At 49.7% G+C, this 17,993-nt stretch overlaps 1 protein-coding gene across 2 annotated transcripts in view; it reads left to right on the plus strand.

The window, feature by feature from the left end:
- The first annotated feature begins 12,184 nt into the window (after positions 1–12,184).
- The window catches only part of PREX1 (phosphatidylinositol-3,4,5-trisphosphate dependent Rac exchange factor 1), a 176,228-nt gene continuing 170,419 nt past the window's right edge, over positions 12,185–17,993 (plus strand). For both annotated transcript variants that reach the window (XM_032350412.1, XM_032350413.1), the window contains exon 1: positions 12,185–12,544. In XM_032350412.1, coding sequence (XP_032206303.1) covers positions 12,332–12,544 — 213 coding nt within the window. In that variant the 5' untranslated portion in view covers positions 12,185–12,331. The remainder of the gene's footprint in view (positions 12,545–17,993) is intronic.

A 17,993-nucleotide genomic window follows, 5' to 3' on the forward strand; every position in this document is an offset into this window, starting at 1 on the left:
CTGATAGACAACCTAAAAAACCTTGCTCACAGATGCAAATGGAAATATGTATGAGGTTGTACATCGTAGCATTGTTTCATGGAGTTAGGGTAATAGTGCCTAGCACTAGGAAATGGATAAGTAGCCTATGGTTTTCTTGGTTAGGGTTAATGTTAGCCATTATAATAAACAGACCCTAAAATATGTAAAGTCTCAGACCCTATGGAAATTTTGTTTTTTGTTCATAGGACAGTCCAAAGTGAACGTTACCGGTCAGGGGTCTGCCTCCCCTCCATGCCGGCACTCAGACCCAGGCTGAGGTTGGCTCTGCCACCTTCAACCCATGGCTTCCAAGGTCACCTTGGAGTTGTCATCCCAATCAGCTTACAAGGGAAATAAACAAGGAGGAGCGGACACAGAGAGATTCGTGGCCAGGATGGGGTAAATATACACTCACCCGCTGGCATCTATGGCCTGAAGTTCTGCTCTGCTCTGTGGCTCCTGCAGGGGGCCCTGGGAAATGCAGTCCTTCAGTGTGCCCTGTTAAGAAGAGGAAACTGCGTTTGGGGAACAGCCAAGCAGTCTCTAGCACAGTGGTGCGCACACAGTGGAATACTAAGCAGCAGTGGGAAGTAGTGAGTTACATTTACAAACAGCAACAAGGAGCCACCTCGAAAACACGTGCAGTGAAAAAGGTAAGATAACATCAGAAGCATAGCTCTATACCATTTATGTAGAGATTTAAAAATAATCATAAATGACACTTTTTCTTGATCTCTTTATATCTTTTTCACTATGTCTATTTGGATACGCATATATCCAAACAAACATATGTATGGCAGATGGATAGAAGGAACATACTTCAAATATACCCGAGTGGGTGTCCGTGGGGGAGAGGGAAATAGGAGGTGCCGAGAGGGGTGGTGAAGGAGAAACGAAGGGAAAATAAAACAAAACAGAGGCCGCACTCACATGCTGCTCATGGTGCGCCATGGCCTGAGGACCATGATCAAATAATTTTCGCATCTGAGGTCCAAATGAAAAGAAGAGGTGGAGGGGGGGCGCCTGGGTGGCTCCGTGGGTTAAAGCCTCTGCCTTTGGCTCAGGTCATGATCCCAGGGTCCTGGGATCGAGCCCCACGTCGGGCTCTCTGCTCAGTGGGGAGCCCTGCTTCCTCCTCTCTCTGCCTGCCTCTCTGCCTCCTTGTGATTATTGTCTATCAAATAAAAAAATAAAATCTTAAAAAAAAAAGAGGTGGGGGAAAGCAACATATTAAATAGAATAAAAGTAGGGATGCCTGGGTGGCTCAGTGGGTTAAAGCCTCTGCCTTCGGCTCAGGTCATGATCTCAGGGTCCTGGGATCGAGCCCCACATCGGGCTCTCTGCTCAGCAGGGAGCCTGCTTCCCCCTCTCTCTCTCTGCCTGCCTCTTTGCTTACTTGTGATCTCTTGCTCTGTCAAATAAATAAATAAAATCTTAAAAAAAAAAAAAAAAGAGTAAAAGTAGGGATGCCTGGGTGGCTCTGTCATTACGCGTCTGCCTTCGGCTCAGGTCATGATCCTGATCCTGGGGTCCTGGGATCGAGCCCCACATCGGGATCCCTGCTTAGGTGGGAGCCTGCTTCTCCCTCTCCATCTGCCTCTTCCCAGCTCATGCCGTCTCTCACTCTCTCTCTCTCTCAAATCAATCAATCAATCAATCAATCGTCTTTTAAAAAATAAAGAATAAAAGTATATGCAACCACTGTAGAAAATTTGGGAAATATAAGTGTAGAGAAAAAAATACCCACAATTCCACTGCCCTGGTGTATCTACTCTTGTCATTTTATATATTTCCTTCCTGTCTTTTTTGTATGAGTCTGTAATAAACATTGACAATACTGACATCACAGTCTGCATGTAATTTATATTCTGCTTTTTCCCTCCTTGCTTATCCATGTGCAGTGAACATTTTCCAAGTCCATTGAAGATTCTTTGATAGCAGATTTTTTTTTTTAAGTAGGATCCACACCCAGGTTGAACCCCATAAGGCTCAAATTCATGACCCTGAGATCAAGACCTGAACTGAGATCAAGAGTTGGACGCTCAACCGACTGAGCCGCTGGGCACCTCTGATAGCAGATTTTTAAATAGTTAATTAATTTTTGAATTGCGAAGACATCATAATATCATTAGTGAGAATTTTGGTCCATTCCAATATGGCACTGAGTGGCACGGCAGTGAACATCTCTGTGCAACAGAATTTGTCTGCGTGTGTGATTGTTTCATCCTTTAGGTTTTCCTGAAGGAGAGTAACTTGGTCAAAGTGTATGGATATAGGTGTGTCTATTTATTTTTAAGGATTTCAATATGTTTTTAAGTTGGGACTTAGAGAAAAAGACATAAGACTTAAATATGAATCAGAATACATTATTGTAAGTGAACCTATTATAAAAATCACCACCAGGGGTGGGAAATCGCATGCTGCCAGCTCCCCGAAGCCCCTGTGGGGCTCATCCAAATCCCAGGACCCCTCCAGCCCAACCCTGAGAGGAAACCACTGCCCTGACTTGCATGGTCAATGTTGTGCTGTTTTCCTTATAGCTTTCCCACCCAAGTGTGTGCCCCGGAACGCTGGTTTAACGTTGTGTGCTTTGGAGCCCTGTATCAATAGACTCCTACCTCACGTGCTCTTTTCTATTCGGCTTCTTTGGTTCAATGTTATGTTTCAGCAATTCATTCATTTTGCTGCGTGGAGCTATATGTGGTTCTTTCTCTATTGCAACCTCTCTTTTATTTTCTCTGAATTGGTGTTTATATATATATTTTTTTTTTTTTTTGCTTCGGTTTCACATTTCTGAGCATCTCGCGTTGGGTGGTAGGGGAAGAAATTCCTTTCATTTGTGCAGGACTCTTCATGTTTACAAGCATCTGGGGTCTGTAGGGTCTCCCTGTGTGCTCGCATTCCCTTGGAGAGCTGGCAGAGGCAGGCTTCTTAGTGTCCCCACTTAACAGATGGGGAAATGGAGGCTGGGGGCCATGAAGGAAATGACTGAACCGAGACTGAGAGCCAGGTCATGGGAGACTCCATCACTGTGTTCAGTCTTCTTAAGGAAGGCAGGGCAACTCTGGAAATTGGACTTGGACTCTCTCCAGTTCTGCTCTGATGTCCACTCACTGGCTGCCCCAGCTCTGATGTCTCTGTGGCCTGGGTCTTGGTCCTTGTCTCCTCTCCTGCCATGTGCCCTCCTTGGGTGATCTCGCCCAATCTCATGGCTTTAATTATTATTATATCCTGACAATGCCTACATTTTTATCTCCAGGCTGGCGTCCCCCTGGCCCCTGGGCTTCTGAATTTGACTGTCCACTCTACACTTGGCTATTGACTTTGACATCTAACACAGCCAAAGCCAGCTCCTCCACCTTCTCCTCAAAACCTGCCCCTCCCACAGTCTTCCCCATCTTGGTCAATTCCAACCCCATCCAAGGCCCAAAAACCTTGGCGTTGTGTTTAACGCTCTCTGTCACCCCTAGCACTTGAACAAATCCTGCAGGCTCTAGCTTTAGGATCTGTCCGGAATAGACCATTTCTCTTCCTCTCACTTGGTATCAGCCTGGTGCAAGCCATCAACATCTCTTGCCTGGACTGCTGCAGTATCCTCTTTACAGGTCTCCCTGCTTCTGATCTCACCCCTTGGCCATCTCCTTTCACAGAACAATCAGAGCAATCCTGTTAGAACCCTTCAGATCCTGTGTCTCCTCTGCTCAGAACCTGCCATGGCTCCCACTCATCCAGAGAAAAAGCCGACATCTGCACCGCTTTACCTACACAGCGCGTCCGATCGCTTCCCAGTCCAGCCTCAGCGTGTCTCCTACAGGTAACTCACCTTCCCCTTGCTTTCTCCACTCCTGGCTCTTCTGGTCTTCAAGCCCTGGCACCTGCTGCTTCCTCAGCCTGGAGCACGTGCGGGGACTACTCCCTCAACCTCCTTCACTCCCTTGCTAAAATGTCACCTCCTTTCTCTCATCCTCTGCAGTTGTGCTGGCCCTGCACTCCCTGCCGTGTCCCTGCTCTGTGTTTACCCTGTAGCCCTTACCGCCCCCCTGGCAGACTTCGCGGTTGACTTCTTGGGGTCCGTATTCCCCACCTCTTCTGCCACACTCCTGACAGCTCCCAGAGGGCAAGCACCCTGCCTTCCTTGTTTCATTCATGGTTCTTAATGCCTAGAACAGTGCCAGGAGCCACAGTGAGCGTTCCCTCAACCTGGAGTCCAAAGAGAGTCCTGGAGGCGTTCATTCCTGCACTTGGTTCATATCTAGTATCATTCTGTGGTGGCGGAAATGGGATTCTCACTGTCCGCTGGCAACGCCTGAGAAGTGATTTAGCGGGGATGGATTTCAGCTCAGACACGCCTGGGTGGCCACACTCTGGTCCATCAGGTGGGAGTGGAAGTGATGGTGAAACTGCCCGTTCAGAGTCTTACAAGGACCAGGCATTCCCTTCACTGTCTCTCTTTCTCCTTCCACTGGTCAGGATGTGGCACCATCTTGGAACCCTCAGTGAACACATCAGGGATGGTGCCGCCATGAGTCAGAAAGAGCCTGGGCCCCCACACCATGAGGCCTTCATTCCAGCTTTGGGTTCTTCATGCCTGGACTATCATACGAGAGAGAAATAAACTCTACTTAGACAAATGTATTACTGTTAGGGTCTTGTCACAGAGGCTCTCTCTATCTGAACTAATATAGTCATCTTGATTGGGTTCCTTACTAAGCCTCGGGTTTCTCATCTGTAAAAAAGGGATGATAATATATAATAAAAATTACCATGAAGGGCAGTTGTGAGAATTTGCTGCCAAACCTTGCCAATGCCTGGTGCGCGGTGAGAAATGATAATGATTTGCATTAGAACGCCCCTCCTTTCAGCAAGGCTCCAGGAATGGAATTTGCCTAGGAAATTTGGAAGGTAGGCTACAGCATAAATGGCACTTGGAGAGGGTGCGGCTGTTTGTGTCTCTGCTGGCTAAAGCGGAAACCGTCAGCTTTCCATAAAAGTTGCCACTGGGATTGCCAGGTGTCTGGATTTGGATGGGGCAGCCCTATTTTTGAGCTTTCAGGCCAGGAAACAAACTGAAAAAGGAAAAAAAAAAAACAACCCAGACATATAAATGTGTGTCCAGTATGTCTGTTGAAACCATCTGGCATCCTGGCTGCAGGATTTCAAGATACACCATCCAGGTCAATCTCTGGTCTTGAATAAGTTATAGAATTTACCTTTTAGGCACCAATCTTTTTTTTTTTAAAGATTTTATTTATCCATTTGACAGACAGAGATCACAATAGGCAGAGAGGCAGATGGAGGGGGAGGTAGAAAAGCAGGCTCCCTGCTGAGCAGAGGGCCCAATGCGGGGCTCGATCCCAGGACCCTGGGATCATGACGAGAGCCGAAGGCAGAGGCTTAACCCATTGAGCCACACAGGCACCCCCACTGATCTTTTTCTGAAAAAAATTTAAAAGATTTTATTATCTATTTTATTATTATTATTATGTTTAAAGATTTTACTTATTTGACAGACAGAGAGATCACAAGCAGGCAGAGAGGCAGGCAGAGAGAGGAGAGGAAGCAGGCTCCCTGCTGAGCAGAGAGCCCAATGCCCAGGACCCTGGGATCATGACCTGAGCCGAAGGCTGAGGCTTTAACCCACTGAGCCACACAGGCGCCCCTGTTTTATTATTTTTTAAGTAGGCTCCATGCCTAGCAATGTGGATCTTGAACCCATGACCCTGAGATTAAGACCTGAAGTCAAGAGTCGGAAGCTTAATTCACTGAGCCACCCAGGGACCCTAGAGATTTTATTTTTAAGTAATTTCTATCCCCAACGAGGAGTTCGAACTCACAACCCAGAGATCAAGAATCACATGCTCTGCCGACTGAGCCAGCTAGGCATCTCCTGAACCTTTTTATCTTTAACTTTTGCCCCCGTTCCAGCCTGCATGTTACAATCCTTAGGTCTTTGCTTCATTCAGAAAACGAGGTGGTGGACAGCAGCACTTTGTGGGGGATTCTGCATTTTAATAGAGAACTGGAAAGAGCACAGCGCTTATTTCAAAGGATAGGGTGATCATAATCATCCAAAACAGGATGTTATTAATAATTATTTTGGGACAACAGGCACAAACTGGGATTGTCCGATGCAAAGTGGGTGTTTAGTCTACCTTCCTTCCTTTCCTTTTATTTATTTATTTTTTAAGATTTATTTATTTTAGGGGCGCCTGGGTGGCTCAGTGGGTTAAGCCGCTGCCTTCGGCTCAGGTCATGATCCCAGGGTCCTGGGATCGAGCCCCGCATCGGACTCTCTGCTCAGCAGGGAGCCTGCTTCCTCCTCTCTCTGCCTGCCTCTCTGCCTGCTTGTGATCTCTCTCTGTCAAATAAATAAATAAATAAAATCTTTAGTATATGTGCTGCCGAAGCGAGCACAATAAATAAAATCTTTAAAAAAAAAGGATTTATTTATTTTAGAGGGAGAGAGCAAGCATGTAGAGGTGGAAGCAGGGGCAGAGGGAGAGAAACCTGAGTAAGAAACCTCTGTGCAGAGCACAGAGCTGGACAGGGGGCTTGATCCCATGATCATGAGATCATGGACCTGAGCTGAAATTAAGAGTCAGACCCTCAACCAGCTGAGCCACCCAGGTGTCCCTGGCCTTCTTTTCAGTAGAGGAATCTGTTCATCTAAGTGGGGAGAAATCTAGGGAAAGGGAGGCATATCAGCTAGGATGCCTTGGGTTCCAAATAAGAAAGCATGACTCACCTGGCTTAAACAATAAGGACATTTTATTGTCTTTTAATACAGGAAGTCCAGAGGCAGAGCAGTTCCATAGTTGGTTAATTCTGGGGCTTGATGACATCAAAGATCAAGATTCTTTACCTCTGTCATTTTGTCATCTTCAGCTGGTTAACGATGACCGTCCTCATGGTATCAAGGTGGCTGCAACACCTCCAAACATCATGGCTTCCCCCAGTTCTAGTAACTAACACCGAATTGAGTGTCAGGCAGCATTCTAAGCACTTTGGATCTATTAAGTATTTTAATCCACACAACTCTGTGAAGTAGGACCTCTTATCGACCCCATTTTACAGATAGACACATCAAAGCCCAGAGAGACAAAATTACTTGCACAAACCCACACAGTTACAAAGCTGATGGGGCTGGGATTTGAACCCAGACAGCTGGTCCCTAGGGCTACAACTTTCCCGAAGCCTGGGAAAAATGAATGCATGTATATCAGTGGCTGAGCTGGGATTCAGACCAAGGGTCCTAAGCATTTCCTTCTTTGTTTCCTCCAGGCTATGCTTCTAGTGCTTCCTGGAAGGAATCTGATTTGGCAAAGGTCTGGAGCCCTGACTTAATCTGATATCCATTATGTTTGAATCAGATCTTGAGCCAGGATCCTCTGGAGATATCTGCTTCTAACAGCAAAGCTTCCTTCGGGGGAAGTTTTAACTTGGACAGTCAGGGGTGGCTCACATAGGACTATAAGGAAGGGAATATTTTGGTTTGAAGAAATGAATCCTGGCCTGTGTGTCCCACATTGAGTTCAGTTGTCCAGCTATTCCGGCCAATGCCAAGGGTGGAGATGCCTCTCTTCTTCTCAGAAAGCTGCTCTTGGTGCTCAGAATGAGGAAAAGACTTTCTGGGCAGCTGGCCTGACTTACTGAAAACTCATCTGCATTTGGGAAATGATTGCAATCCTGGGCAGTCCTTAACTCATTTCTCATTGGTTAGTTCAACGTGGGATGGACAAAAACCACTCCTTGTTTCTCTTCGGTTTATCTTCTTTATTTTTCTTTCGAGCAGAGCTTGGGAAGGCAGCTTCAAATCCTGAGCCTGCAGAATCTGAGAGGCTCGTCAGGGAATAAGGAACTGTCTGATGTTTCCAAACAGCACTAACTTCCCTGCACCTGTGAAATGCACGCAGCTGAAATGAAATGGTATTTCCCACTATTTGCAAAGTACATGGCAATAGAGACTCTATAATTGTCCCTGTAGACGAGAATTTCTCTATCATTGTCATTGCTCCCCCGCTCAACTGAAAGATTTTTTTTTTTCTTCTCTCCTTCTCGCTGTGTTCTTTTGGTGAATGTTTCCCAGCTATAGCCTATTTAAGGCCCTACCCAGGAGACATACTAGTTCTAAGGGCTCCCCACTGGAGATCCTGGAGTGCGTGGGTGGAGGTGATGGGGAAGAAGGTACGAGAGGTCGGGGCCCAAACAGGGCTAGGGAAAGACATCTCCCCCGGGTTGTGGTTGCTTAGTCATGTTTGGTTCAGTGAGTCGCTCTGTGCCAGGATTAGCTGGGAGGCAGCCAGCTCCTGGACCAAGGGAGTCCCCATTGATCACACTAGTGTGGAGCTCCCTAACTGACTCAGAAGACCTGGGGTAAGCAGCGACCAGAGCAGAGGGCTGCGGGTGCCACCAAGCAACTCTGGAGAAGCTGAAAAGATCTCATTAGTTTATTGGTTATTATTATTTTTAAGATTTTATTTATTTATTTGACAGAGAGAGAGAAATGGAACACGAGCCGGGAGAATAGCAGGGGGAGAGGGAGACGCAGGCTTCCTGCTGAGCAGGGAGGCCGATGTGGGGCTTGATCCCAGGATCCTGGGACCACGACCTGAGCAGAGGCAGATGCTTAATGCCTGAGTCACCCAGGCGCCCCTATTGATTGATTATTAATTTGATTATTTTCTGTCTCCCCCTGCTCTGCACTGAAAACACCAAGAGGACAGGCACCCTAAATGCTATTACTGCTCCATCCCAGCCTGGGGCATGTAGGCCTTCCACAAATACTTGGTGAATGAAGGACAAAACTTGTTGTCTTTCTGTGTTTCGTTCATCACTGTCTGTCCCTCCCTGCTGGAGCGATGCCAGCTCTGCCAGGCCTGAAAGTCATTGGTCATGTTTACTTCTTTACTCCTAGCACCTCACTCGAGGCTCAGCACAGGGTAGGTGCTTGTGGCAGACATTTCTTTCTTGACCAAAGAACCCCAAGTTGACCAGGCAGCCGTGTCCCAGGAGATGGAGCAGAGCTACTGTAAATGGACAGTGACAACCCTTCTCTTGGTCAGGGACTAAGTGAGGGTGGTCACGTGACCTGTGAAAGGGCAAGAGAAAGCCTGCCTTGGGCGTGGGTTGGCTGGGGATGTTGCCATTGTAATAGCCATCTGGAGACTCTGAGCCCCCAAAGCTGGGGAGGGGAGTCAACATAATGAGAGCAGCAGGGTCGAAGGTCCTGGGTCCTTGATGACTTTGCAAGTCTCTGATCAGCCACATGAACCCATCTCCTCTGGGCCTCTTGTTAAATAAACAAGGTTCTTATATTTGGACCCACCAGTAGCCCATTTTTCTTCTCCTTGTAGCCAAATGCATCTGAATGGACTCAGCAAACAATCCAAATGAAAGCCTTCACTTGCTGAACGCTTACTCTCTGCTCCAAGCCCTTTCCACATCTTACTTAACTCAGGAATCTTTGCGACAACCTTATTATTATTTTTAAAGATTTTATTTATTTATGTGACACAGACACAGCAAGAGAGAAACACAAGCAGGGGGAGTGGGAGAGGGAGAAGCAGGCTTCCTGTAGAGCAGGGAGCCCGATGCTGGGCTTGATCCCAGGACCCCGGGATCATGACCTGAGTGGAAGGCAGATGCTTAACAACTGAGCCACCCAGGTGCCCCACAACAAACTTATGATGTAGGTACAGCTATTGTCCACAGTTCACAGAGGAGGAAAAGGAGGTTCAGAGAGCTTAAGTAATTTATTAAAAGTTGTATTGTCTTTCAGTGGGGTGGAAACATCCCAGAGGAATCGGACGTAATGTAGAAGAGATGGAGATGGGCCAGGGGTGGGCTCCATCCACAAGTGAGGAAATATTTGGAATCCTTTTGGCAGTGCGGACCGACTCTTGGATGAGGCATGGGATCTGTGTGTGTGCGCATGAGATGGATGTCTGAAGCTGACGCTAAGCTTCTGTAGTCACAGCTGGGAAGGGGATGAACATTTGTTGAGCACCTACTATGTGCCAGCTTTCTGTGTCAGCAACTTTCTACCAGTGGTTCTCAACTGGGGGCAGTTCTGTCTCTCAGGGGACATGTGGCACTGTCTGGTGACATTTTTGGTCGTCACAGCTGCAGCGGGGAGAGTGCTGCTGGCATCCGGTGGGTGCAGCTTACCGATGAAATGGCTACCGGGCACAGGATGGCACTCCAGAGTGAAGACTTATGTGGCTCTAAATGTCAGTGGCCCTTAGGTTGAGAGACCCTGCGTTACATACACATTCCTCCCAAGACTCCCATTTTAAAGATTAGGCAACTGAGGTTCAGAAATGTGAAGTGTCTTAGCCAAGGTCACTGAGCCAATTAGAGTTGGAGCTGGGGTGGAAATGCAAACCAGCTTCATTCCATAGTCATCATGTTCCCACTACGTTTTCTCCTTGTGGTAGACAGGATTTATTTAAAGATGAGACATCTGAGGCTCAGAAAGGGCCTGTGACTAGTCTAAAGTTACACAGCAGAGCTACTCAGAGACTGCCACGTCTTTCAGACATAATCAACCGCTTACCCACACCTGGCAGATTCACCTACCTCACACCCTTTACCACCTGCCCAGAAGAACTTCCCTCCCTTGAGGCCCAGATCAAACACCAACTTGTTCATAATCCCAAAGACACATTTCCTAGAGGGCAGAAGCCATCCCACTCTCTCTCAGCATCCTGAGGAACCTGCAGTATACATCCAAGCCAAAAGGAGAACAGTCTTGGGTGTTTGGAACAGAAGATAAATAAGTAGTCATGTTCTTGCCTAAAGGATGATTACAGTCTACAGGGGGGATATTATATGAATCGTTTAATCCAGTGCAGAGACAGTACCATCCCTGGGAGGTGAACAGGGGAAGATTAAGGATTTTGTGGACAGTTTGGAGAATGGGGCCAGGCCAAGAGGGCATTCACACATGAATAACAATAATAATAAAGGACAAACATAGAGAACTTTCTAGGTACTGGGCACTGTCCTGGGGACTAACACAACCCTGTGGAGGATCCTATGATCTAGGTAGCAATATCATTCCCACTGTACTGTTGAGAACACTAAGGCTCTTGAGGCAAAGGAAACCAGCCCAAGGTCACCCACTAGCACGTGAAGGAGATGGGATTCAAACCTGAGACTCTAGGCCCCAGAGCTCGGTCACCTCTCCCTACCTTCCTGTGAGGCAGGTAAGGACATTTGTCAAGCGGTTCCGCTGATGATCAAGGTCACGCAGAGCAGCCTGGAGTAGCAGCCGGGTTTCCCAAGGCCTTCTCCCGGGTGGTGGGTGGATGGAGGTGGGGGGAGGCGCGGGCAGAGCAGCTGCTACCTGATTAGTAACTCGAGAGCAGATACTGATTTCTTCTGGGAAAGGTGGAAGGCGCAGGGTCGACTCCTGGGGGCAAGCAAGTTCAGAAAAGAAAGGGACAGAAACGGAAGGAGGAAGGAAAGGGCAAGAGAAAGGGAGGGACAGAGAGAGCCGCGCGTCTTCCTTCTCAAGGTCGTGGCAGCGCCCGAGGGCACCCAAAGGGCTCAGTGTCCCCAGAGGCTGGCTGGCCCGGGGTGGGGCCGCCCCCTTTTCTTCGCGGGCCGGCGGGGCTGCGCGGGCCGGGGCGGGCTGGCTCCCGAGCTGCTCCGCCGCGAGCCTCTCCAGCCCGGTGTTCGCTCGGCCCGAGAAGCGGCCGCGGCGGCCGAACCTCCGTGCGTGTGCCTGCGCGCGGTGGGTGTCGCGTGTGGTGGGTGGGAGTGGCGTAGCCCGCGGCGGGGGAGGGGGCCACGCGTCCGGGCACGGAGTTGGCGCGCGGGCGGCGGCGCGTGCGCCTCCTCGGGGTCCTCTGCCTCCGCCGGCTCCCCTTCTGGAGGGTTCCCGCCCGAGCGCCCCGGGCGCCTCGGCCCTGGCCGCTCAGAGCTTCCGACGTAGCCTCTGAGCTCCGCCGCGCGTCTCCAAGGGGCTCGGTGCGCGCGCGGAGCGCCTCTGCGGCCAGAGAGCGGTGTGGCACTTGGCAGACGCTCCCTTAGCGGCGGGGGCGGCGGCGGCGGCGGAGCCCGCCGTCTGGGAGCCCCGAGGGCCGGCCCCCTCCCGCCCCTGGTCCAGCCTCCGCGCGCTGCCTCCGCCCCCGGCCCGGGCCGCCCGCCCCCAGTCCCGCCCGCCCGCCGCGCCAGGCGCCGGGCCCGCCGCTGAGCCCGGCCCGCCGGCGCGCCCCGTCCGGGATGGGGCGCCTGGACGCCTGAGTCGCCGTTCGGCGCGACCTTCGCGCGGGGGAAGCAGCCGGCGCCGCGCGGCCGCGTTAGAATGGAGGGACCCGGCGGTAGCGATCCCAGTGGCGACGGGGCTGGGGACGGTGCCCACCCGGACCCCCGGGTCCCTGGCGCCGCTGCACCCAGCTCCGGCCCGTGCGCGGCCGCGCGGGAGTCGGAGCGCCAGCTGCGCCTCCGCCTCTGCGTCCTCAACGAGATCTTGGGCACCGAGAGGGACTACGTGGGCACCTTGCGCTTCTTGCAATCGGTGAGTGTCGCCCGGGGCGCGCGGGGACAGCCTCTGCCCCGGCTGCCCGCCTCGCTGTGGAGCGCAGGGGCCTCCAGCGCGGGGCGGTCCCCACAACCTGTGGCCGCGGTCCCTGGAGGGCGCGAGAGTCGCCTCAGGGGCGCCCTGGCGGGCACACAGAGAGATGGGGATATCCGGGCTCCTCCAGAGCTGGCTGTCGCCTCCTTTGCCATCGGTCCAAGCCCGGACTCGGGGTCTCCCATACTCCTGTTTCCACCCTGCACGCTGCCCTTTTGTCTTTTTCTTTTCCCCTCCCGCCTTTCAAATAGTTTTAAAATTAGTTACATCCGCGAGGCAGGGGCTCTGGGACCCAGGCGCCGGGAGCTTTCGCTCCTGTGTTTTTTTCCCCCGGGGGATTTCTTCGCCACCTAGTGCACCACCGACTATTCAACGGGACGGAGCCTAGACATCCTAGAGTCCAGCGCCCCTCAACCCAGAGCCCGGAAGAGGGACGGAGATCCCACAAAACCACAAAGAGTAGGACCCCTTTCTCCAGTGCACACGCTTTTGCTGGAGCTTGGGTACAGCGGGTTTCGAACTCACGACTTGCCAGTCCAGGTCCCACCCCCATCTCTGAGTGGCAAAACCACAGCGTCAGACTCTAAAATAACAGTCGAGCGCTTACTATGTGGCAGGCGCTTACATATGTCATTAGAAGGTTTAGCCTTCCAAGTGGCCTATGAAGTAGGGACGAGTATTGACTCCATTTTTTAGATGGGAAAGTTTAGCACCAGCGGGGTTGAGTAACTTGCCTGGAATCACACAGCTGGTTCATTGGAGGTACCGGGTTTGGACCAGGGCCGTCCCATCCGGTGCTCCAAACTCCAATGCAGAGCTTATTTTTTTCTTTTTCTTTTTCTTTTCCTTTTCTTTCTTTTCTTTTTTTTTTTAAAGTCCCCCTGTGAGAGGGAGGAAGGGGCCACTTCCCTACTCTCCTAGGAAGTGAGAAAAGTGGCCAGGGGGTGGAGGGGGTGGGCCTGGGGCCAAGCCTCGCTGGAAGTTAGGAGACTCTGAGGGCTTTAATCTCCGTGCCTCCTGCTGGGACCTCATTTACTCCCTTCTCGGCTCTAGGAAGTCTTTTAATCCTGGTTCAGGAAGAGCTGGGGGTGGTGGTTGCTCCTTAGAGATCTCAGAGCCAGGCTCTGCAGCTCCCCAGTCTCTGGGGGCACAGAGGGAGCTTCTGGCATCCTCTGGGGTCCCCACTGGCTTGGAGGTCCAGCAGAGGCTGTGTGAGGTCCTAGTTCTAACTCAGGGAGGAGAGAGCCCTTCTCTCTGTGAAAAGAGGTGTGTGTATGTGTGTGTGGGGGGCGTTTGGGGGGTTGGGGAGTTGTGTGGTGGCATTGAAAACCATTTGGCTAAAGGACCCTACTAGAAAGGCCTGTGAGAATAAGGCAGAGTTGGCATTTCTTTCCCATCTCTCCCTCTCTCATCGTTAAAAAAAAAAAAAGGAATCTGTTCAGTTTGAAGCTGGCAGTTTCTGATATAAAGAGGTAGACAGCTCTGATATCTCTGAGCAATGTCACATTCTCGGGAACTCGTTACTTCTCCTTCTGAGCCACTCCCTGCTCCTCAGTCTAGAAGCGAGAGAGGAAAGACAGACCAATTTTTATATTAATGGGTAAGAAAATATACCTCTTCCTCCCGCGCCCTCGCCTGGATGGTGTGGTACGTTTCAGAACAGATGCAGATGGTGTCGGAGTTAACTGTGGTTTTAGATTGTCCACTTGTAGAGTCTGAGGTTGCTGGAATAATGGAAATTGATTGGAAGCGACCATTCTTACTATTAAAGAAACAGGAAGGAAAAAAAAAAAAGATTTCCGTACTTCCACGTGATTGAGTTCATCAGTTTTTGTTAGGATTGACCTGTCAGTTCTGAGATGAGCTGGTTCTTGGACCAGTCCTGCTCCCTGCCCTGGCCTCAGTTTCCCCACCTGTAAACCCAGGGGAGGAGAATCCAGGCTGCTTTTCTGCCTTGCCCTTTTGGGTGTCCCCAGGCTGGTGCCAGCAACGGACTGATTGTGTAACTTGACCAGCCCATACCTTGTCTGTGAGCCGCAGGCGGCCTTTCTTGTTTTGCTCCATCAGAAATGGCCCCTAAACAACCCAAGACCTTTCAGTTTTGAAAATCCAGGGCTTAGCTTCAGGAACTGCTAATTACCAAGGCTTTCCACACAGCGAGGCTGGCAGCCTGCAGGTTGTTCTCTTCTGTCTTCCCACTCTCTCCTCCGAGCCTTTATACTTACTTAGTAAGGGAAGAAGGCTTGGTAATCCCTCCACGCTTCTAATTCCATGGGGCAGAGGTGGGTCTTGAAGGGCTGCCCTGCTCTTCCTGTGTCCCTAGTTTTAAGGTCCTGGTGTCAGTAGAAATGACCCAGAAATGTGGGAGATGCAGAAAGGCCAGCTCTGGGTTCCTGTCCTCAAGGAGGGGACAGTCTAGTTGGTGGCAAAGTGGGTGTTTATAGAAATTGCACATAAAAGGCTGGGCTCTGGAGCTATACTGCTTGGCTTTGAGTCCTTGGGCTGTATGACCTTAGGCAAGTGGCTTAACCTTTCTCAGCCTCACTTTCATCATCTGTAAAATAGGAGATGATAATAGATATTATCTTACAGGGTTTTTTAAGAGGATAAATCAGTTGTATAAATATATATAAAGCATTTAGAACAGTGTCTGGCTGGTAATATGGTATAAAAATATGAGTTATCATCATTAATTATTCTTTTATATGATGACGAAATAATACCAATCATTAGGGTTATAGGATTCCAGCTTCCAGTGAGCAGGAGTAGTCAGGGAGGGCTGCCTGGAGGAAGTAAGGTGTGAGTCAGCGCTGGAAGGAGGACAGGGACTTTGAGTGGATTTCCTTTTGACTTATCTAGACTCCGGAACCAGTTTTTTTTTTTTTTCCGTTTTGTTTTGTTTTGATTTTTTTTTTTTTTTTTTTTTTTTTGATTCCCGTTCTGGGGCTCTGTGGTTCCTCCAGAATCTCCCCATCTTTCCCCACTGCCTTCAGGAACTGTTATACACCCCTCCCCACCTCCAAGGGGGACTGATGACTTTGGTGCCATGTTTTGTGTATGTTTATGTAAGAGGCACGGAAAGGCAAGGACAGCCCTCTTGTAGAGATGCTAGATCTTTCTTGGGGGATACCACAGAGATTGTGGGAGAAAATGCCCTGGGTTTTGACTCCGAATCTTGGATTTCAACGTTGAGAAGCTCTGGCTTTGTTGGGTGCTCCCTCTGTGTTCTTGGACAGCGTTATCAATGATAATAATGATTATAGACATCACCGTGTAGGAACTGACAGGGATGCATTATTTACGGTTCTGGGCATTTCACACGTATCAGTTTATTTGATCTTTCCACTACCCCTGTGAAGGGAGTGTTGTCATTACCCCACTGACACATGAGGAAGTTGTGGCTCGATAGTTGAAGTGGGCTGCCCTGGGCCCTGTAGACAGCAGTGGTGGGATCTGGTCGCAGCTCATGTCCCTAGCCACCTCACAGACTGTCTCTGGCTTATAAAGATCTTGGCCCATGATTTCTTAAGGTGGCAGAACTGGGATTTGAACTGAAGTCTATGGGACCCTGAGCCTCTGCCTATGCTTCCTGTGGTTATGTTGCCTCTGTGGCTCCTGTTCTGTCTTCAGCAGAATGGATAGAATGCTAGAGGAATTGAAGTGGCAGGCTGCCAGCTTCGTCCTCTGTGCTCAATGTCTATCCATGACGTGAGGGTTGAGTGTGGGCCTCTGGACCCAGGCTGCTGGTGTTCACATCCTGGCTTTCCCCTACATTGACCACATGTGGCAATGGGCAGGTCACTAGCCTGCTCGATGCCTCAGTTTCCCCATCTGTACAATGGGAACAGTATAGCACCTGTGTCCTAAGGGTGTTTTCAGGCTTGAATGAGCCTGACCTTGAAGCCATTAGTGCTGTGCCGGGCTCATAGTTGGTGCTCAGTATGCTATGGTGTTTTTTTCGGGGATGTAGTACAGTGGGAGTTAGAGGAGGTTTTCTGTTTGGGGTTCACAATCTTCCCCCATCCCCGCACTTAAAGAGGAGGCTATTGAACCTTGGGTCCACTTGTCTTTTGGTTGGATTGATTTGGAGTCCCTTCTTACAAGTGGGGACCTCCTGGGCAGGTGCCGGTGCATCTTATAATGGGTGTGCCAGCCGGGCAGTGGTGGGAAGGCAGGGAACCTGGGTGGATGGTAGAGAAACCCTTGGGTAAGTGTTGGTCAGTAGGCTCCTGAAGGGTCAATAGACCCCCAGAGGGTAGGCTCGATCAGCTGCACCAGGGTCCCTAAGGATCTGGGGTGTCAGCAGAAAGCTCCCAGAATGCTTTCTGGTTCTGCTTTTTTGGGGGGTTAGGAGACCAGAGCTTCTCTTACTGGAGCTCTGCTTGCCAAAACAAGAAACTGTGGTTTTGTGTTGTCACTGTTCTTTTTTTTTTTTTTTTTTTTTAAGATTTTTTTTTTTTGCTCCTAGTCTCACACTAGAGAGAAATGTCAGGAGGTTGGGGGGGGGCACATTTTAAATTCTGTAGTCGCTGAAACAGAGTAACTTACTCAGTGACTTTGGGGATTTTCACGACAGTGTGTTGCAAAAGGTAGGATGCTGAGAAGTGTATATAACACAATTCTGCTTTTGGAAAGTAAATGAGAATCATAACACATCCATGTCGGTCATATGTATGACATCACAGGAGTTAGGGAAAAGAATACAGGGATGTGTATCTTGGGGAGAAAGGCAAGCAGGAAGATGTTAAGGGGAGAAATCTCATTTGTAGTACTGTTTTCCTATGAAATTAGGTATATGCATGTGAATATATATGTTACAAACCTCTGACAGAAAGAATTGTATTTCAGCATAATTATTAGGGTAATGTAACAGCAACAATAACAATTGGCTGACACTTATGAAGTCCTAAATGTTTGCAAGCCCTGTGTAAAGCATTCTCTGTTATCAGCTCAAAAGTGCTAGGTACTGTGCTTCCCACTTTGCAAATGAGACGAAGGACCAGAGAAGCCAAGTCAGTTTTGCAAGGTCACACAGCCTGATGGAGCTGGGATTCAAACTTAGGGTGTCTGGCTGCATAACCCACACTCTTTACTGCTTTCCTGAACTGCCCAAGGTGATGCTGTGTTCATGACCAAAATTCACAGCCTTTGTGTGACCTCTGGCTGCCTGTGCAGATAAGAATTAAGCCCAAAGGTCCAAATTATCGGAGCTTTAGGATGCCGGAGAGCCGAACAGCATTAGGAAGTCAGGGAAAACCTTCTGATGGGAAAAACCCCAATGTCAGCAGGAGTTCGGGGGGCATCTTGGTGCAGGGCAAACAGAGCCCCCCCCCCCCACCCCGCCAAGGGAAATCCAAGAAGAAATTAGGCTGCTTTTCTCAATGTGCAGGTA

The sequence above is a fragment of the Mustela erminea genome, chromosome 7 (assembly GCF_009829155.1).
Source record: "Mustela erminea isolate mMusErm1 chromosome 7, mMusErm1.Pri, whole genome shotgun sequence".
In the NCBI taxonomy this organism is placed as follows: domain Eukaryota; kingdom Metazoa; phylum Chordata; class Mammalia; order Carnivora; family Mustelidae; genus Mustela; species Mustela erminea.